This window comes from Acanthisitta chloris, unplaced genomic scaffold (genome assembly GCF_000695815.1).
Source record: "Acanthisitta chloris isolate BGI_N310 unplaced genomic scaffold, ASM69581v1 scaffold11770, whole genome shotgun sequence".
Taxonomy (NCBI): domain Eukaryota; kingdom Metazoa; phylum Chordata; class Aves; order Passeriformes; family Acanthisittidae; genus Acanthisitta; species Acanthisitta chloris.
The window spans coordinates 1375-6402 of NW_008651110.1; the positions used below are offsets into that span (position 1 = coordinate 1375).

General features: G+C 44.9%; 1 protein-coding gene across 1 annotated transcript in view; it reads right to left on the bottom strand.

The window, feature by feature from the left end:
- Positions 1-924: 924 nt before the first annotated feature.
- TNFRSF1A (tumor necrosis factor receptor superfamily, member 1A) overlaps positions 925-5028 on the bottom strand; it is a gene marked incomplete at its 5' end in the record, with an annotated part of 5340 nt that continues 1236 nt past the window's right edge. Inside the window, 6 exons of the mRNA XM_009071764.1 lie at positions 925-1226; positions 1807-1963; positions 2756-2793; positions 3129-3251; positions 3516-3583; positions 3908-3989. Of these exons, the coding sequence (XP_009070012.1) occupies positions 925-1226; positions 1807-1963; positions 2756-2793; positions 3129-3251; positions 3516-3583; positions 3908-3989 (770 nt within the window). The remainder of the gene's footprint in view (positions 1227-1806; positions 1964-2755; positions 2794-3128; positions 3252-3515; positions 3584-3907; positions 3990-5028) is intronic.

Consider the following 5028-nt stretch of genomic DNA (forward strand, 5'->3'; position numbering starts at 1 on the left):
CACAGTCCCATTTGCAGTTAGATTAGATTCTGCGAATTATCCAGAGATGGATAAGCAGTTAGACATGATCATACCAACCTGTACGCAAGCACAGATTCGCAGAGGTGCTCGTGCTGCCATCTCACCCAGAGAGATACACGCACTCCTGCGCGCTCCACGCTTGGACAAACACACAGGCAGGTGTTTTATTAATGCTAACCTATGTGGTTTCTAAGTATAGAAAGGAAACTTGAGAAAAGAGCACCAACTCTCTCATCTGACTCACTGACTCCTCTGGAGCCTGAGGGAAATGGTGCGGAAAGGATAATGTCCTCCCATTTCTCACAGAGAGAGGCCACCATTTCTGAATCAACACGAGTCTCCTGCCTCAACGATAACTACTAGCTGATACCAAAAGGGGGCAATCCTCTCCTGCTCCCAGAAACAGGCACATCCTCCCACGACTTCCCGAGTCAGATTTTGCAATCAAAAGGCTGCAATGTGAGCCACTTCAACTGGTTGATCTCGCAGAAAAACAGACCTGCAAGAAGTGAGTACTTTAACATCTGAACAGTAACCAAATCGCCCGACAAGTTTACCCACCCCACGGTGTTGCTTCAGCAACAACTTGTACATAGAGCAGCAGATCTATCAAGTCACTGAGAGCTCCTGTTTTCATCTTGGTCAGAGTCCACACACCACTTCCCTTATGAGGTCCTTTCCCTCCTTAGGAAAGGAATTGTTGCAGAGGTCCTGTCGTGGCTTAAAGGTGTTGAACTACATGGTGGTTGGGAAGCAAACCTCAGCCTTCCTCCAGCATAATCTGCTGCCATCTCCAATAAACCCAGCTGACAAATGTTAGAAAGATAGGGAGATATGGGGAAAGGAAGAGAGTTATGGTCCTCTCTTAACAGTCATAGCAAAGGTAACTAGAGCACAAATAGATTAAAGATGGTTGTGAAGGCTGCAAGGTTGATGAGAGTTCTGGTTTAGCAAAGCCTCTTGAATAGCATCACTGCAGCCACTGAGCTCCATCTGGTTGAGAACACAGCTGATGTGCTCTACAGTTGCAGCATGGCCCATCTGCAGTTTCCACAGTCTAAGCATTTCATACTGGGCATCTCGTAAACGCCGATGGTCCAGTTCAATTCGCTCTAGATCGCAGTCACTCAGACCCAGACGCCTCACGAACTCTTTCCACCGAGATGGTGGGACATGATCCACCACAGTGTAAAGTATAGCAGAGTCTGTGAAAAGAGAAGAAAAACTGAGAACCAAGATTCTGCAGCCACAAGGAGAATGTGAATAATCCAGGGCTAGATGGTGCCTTGGAATCTTGCATTGCCGCTTCCTGTTCAGGTCTTCTCCAAAGTAATCACAGAATCATGTGGACAATCACACAATTGTGTGATGTCCAGACTTGCTCTTATCCCTCAAAATGCAATGGGAATGCTTCCATATGCTCTTGCATAAGGTTATGAGCAGAGCAAACCACACATGCTTAGGGCCTTGCTGCCATACGTTCCTGAAAAACAAGTTGGTCTGGGTCACTATCCCAGACTCATTAAGACTGACAGCACGTCAACTGATATGATAATCCATTTTTCTGCAAGGAAAAAGGGACAACAGAAAGGCCTTGCATAGATATTGCAGCCTCACAGGCTGTGGGCATGCTTCTGCCTTTGCACTGTGCCATGCATGAAGTGTACACAGAGGTCATGTTCACTGGGTAAGGTAAGGTCTGTCCAGCATAATTCTACCTGGATCTCCATAATCAGGTTCTTGTTTGCCTGAGGAAGGAGGGAAGGATGGGGGAGTTTCACTTACTGTCTGGGAGCTGTGCCTTCCTGGCAGGTCTGACACAGTCTGGTAACTCATGCGAACTTTGCGGCAAAGGTGCAAATGATGTTGCATTCACTGGCGATTCTGTTTCCTTCTTGGACTCAGGAAGAAGGATGGAAATTTCATTTCTTTTTGCCTCAACCTGAAAGACATATTGCTTAGTTCAGAATCACCCACAGCAGCACAACACACCTGTCTTCTGCCAAGTAACCACTAGCTTTATATACTAAAATTTATCCAAGATAGTTGGGGTGAAGGTGCTGAGATTTCAATTCTTCCTATATGCCTTGCTTGAGCAGAAGACATCAAACATTTCTTTCCAGCAGAACCCAAAATGTTTCACTCTCTTTTGGCACAAAAAAAAAAGAAAATAAACCCCAGTAGTCTGGAAAAAAATATTTCTTTGCAAAATCAAGTAAGGCTGGGACCCCAAATCCCTGCCATTCAAGAAGTTCCACATTCCACCTTTCCCATCAGCTTTCTCTGTGAGGCTTTGGAAACTTCACCTAAACTCCTGCTTGGACCCTCTTATTTACAGAACTACACTGGACCCGAGAGAACACTGTGAAGCAGCACTGAGAGGCTAATGGAGTCAAGATCCGAAGTGCAATAAAATTAGTTCAATCCTCCAAACTTGAGGAATACAGAGAGAAAACAGGATTAAGGACCAGCTAGCTGAACAAAATGCCTCCAGAAAGCACAAAGACAAAAGTCAGAAGTTTGAAAAGCATGCTCTAGAACAGGGGAAGTAAAATGTTAATGGCTCCACCCTGTACAGAAAAATACTTCTGAATTAAACAGCCCTAATGCTCCGCTCATTAAAAAAGACAAGGCCTGAAAACAGCCCACGGGGAGGGGGGGAAGATGACTCTGAATCCTAGGCTAATACGGTTGAAAGTGTAAAGAAAGCTCTTACACCCATCATCCTGCTCACCTCTGATACTGGCTCCTTGGTTGTCCGTGGCAAAGAAACTTCAAAGAAAAAAAAAAGCATACATTATTTTCACTTCCTCTCATCCCACAAAAAAACAGCAAAGCAACTATTCACAGTCCTGTCCTCAAAAAGCTTTTATAGCAAAATGCATGTGTCCCAGCAATGAACTCACATGCACAGTCACAGCTATGGTCATGGAAGCAGAGTTGTAAGAACCGTAACAATAACCTTAGCTATCATGTTTATGTGTTTCTCTGGCCTTGCACCAGAGTCATGGGATCCCACTTGTTCCCTCACAAGTGTGTGCATACAGAAACACACAGAGAATGATGTCTATCCCAATCAATGTCACTGCACATGCTGCTGCACTCACCACAGGAGTAGAATGATGACACTTCCCCATTTTCCTGGACCAGCTTCCTTACTTTATTTACAATGTAGAAGAGAGAGATACCTCCAAATATTGCAACAAGGATGCCAAGGACAAGGGTCCCATCTGGACAAAAGAAAGAGAGTGAATGCATGAGTGACTAAGAAAGGAGGAGAATGCCAAGGACAAGGGTCCTATCTGGACAAAAGAAAGAGAGTAAATGCATGAGTGACTAAGAAAGGAGGAGGTAAGTGCTAGAGGAAGAACAGCATGTAAAGACATGCAAATGGTAGAAAGAAAAAGAGTAATGGTTTGAGAGAGTGGAAAATAACAACACTTCACCAAAGGCAACAACAGCCCACACTGCCCCTCAGTTCCCCAAGTACTCACTCAACTCGGATGAAGCTGGTGAGGTAGTCAGTGGGCTATGACACTGCAAGCATTCCTCTCCAATGCAGCTGAAAGAGCGAATCAGAGAGGTGAGTGTGTATGAAATGAAACACTAGCCATTTGCAATCATCCTAAGTAACAGACAAGCCAAAACGAGCCTGCAAAGCAGAGCAATGCAGTGTGGCTAGTGACTTCAGGTTCTTAGGGGGCTAATGCCTACATGGAGAAGACTGGAGGTGGCAGAGGGGAACTAATTGCCCCAGAAAGGCAGAATGTTGTAAAGTTATGTCTAGATGGAAAGAGTCTTGAAAAAACTTTTCTCCCCCTGTGGAGCTCTCATGACTGCTGTCTCTCGTACTCAGTGGCAGGGCACACAGAGTAAAAAAGCTCACCTGTTGCAAGGCTTGCAAATCTTACTCCTTGTCAGGAAGAACTGAGGCTTACACTTGCAAATTGTATCTCTGTTCTTTGAACCTATAGAGAAAAGAAGAAACTGTTGCCCTAATCTGGACAGAGAAGACAAAAGGAGAAAACTGCCCTTCCGAGATGGGTGAGAGAATTATACCTCTTTGAGTCTAGATAACTGCTACTGAATAGAAAAAGGATTCAGTCTATGTTTGAGAACAGGGTTGGAGGAGAATAAAAGTAATAAAAATAAGAGTATCACTGTCCTGGTGGGTGGGACACCTCTGCAGAGGCTTGGAAAGGGACTAAAATTAGAGTGCAGCTGAAATTGGTCTAATGTGCAAAAGCAGGAAAAGTCACTTGAGTTCAAGCATGACAGGAAGGAGAAATCACATTAGTCAGGCAAAGATAAGAGAGAAGTGGTCCCTGGGCAGCTGGGACTGGTGAGGAAGTCAGTTCAGGGCAGGGAGAAATCACTTCAAGCCATGAGACACATCCACTTTTGTGATCTGCTGTGCTGTGAGTGGAAGGGGTAAAAAACGAAAGAACTATCACTTCTAAGCAAGTCACAGGATGGAGAGTAAAACAGGAATGGGGAGGAACAGACAAGAATAGCAATGGAAGGACATCAAGTTGCATGAGGGGAGGCGAAAAAGATAGTCAAGCAGCATCCATTCTGTGGCGCACAAGGGACAGGACTAAAACAGTTCTACATCAGGGAAGGAAATTGCTCTAGGGCAGCATAAAATGATGACCCTTGATAGGCATAAGTATGGAAACTGATAAGATTATCAAGCACCAGAGGGCACACACCAGTGAGACAGCAAACCTCACACTAGGCAGGGTAGGAGACGGAAAAGGGAGCAGAAGCAGCAGAATTTGCAAAGAGGGGATAACTTCATGACAAGGTAAGGGACAGGAAAAGAATTAGACTACAGCACAAAGTGGAGGGCAGCAAGCAGTATCTAAGATAACTGATTCCTGACTGGAGGTGAGGCACCTTGGGACAGCTAAACCCAAGAAACCATTCAAGGACAAAAGGAAGAAAGTCTGATAGAAAACAGGGATTGATGCCAAGGCAGTCAAAAAATGTTTGTCTTTCCAGGGA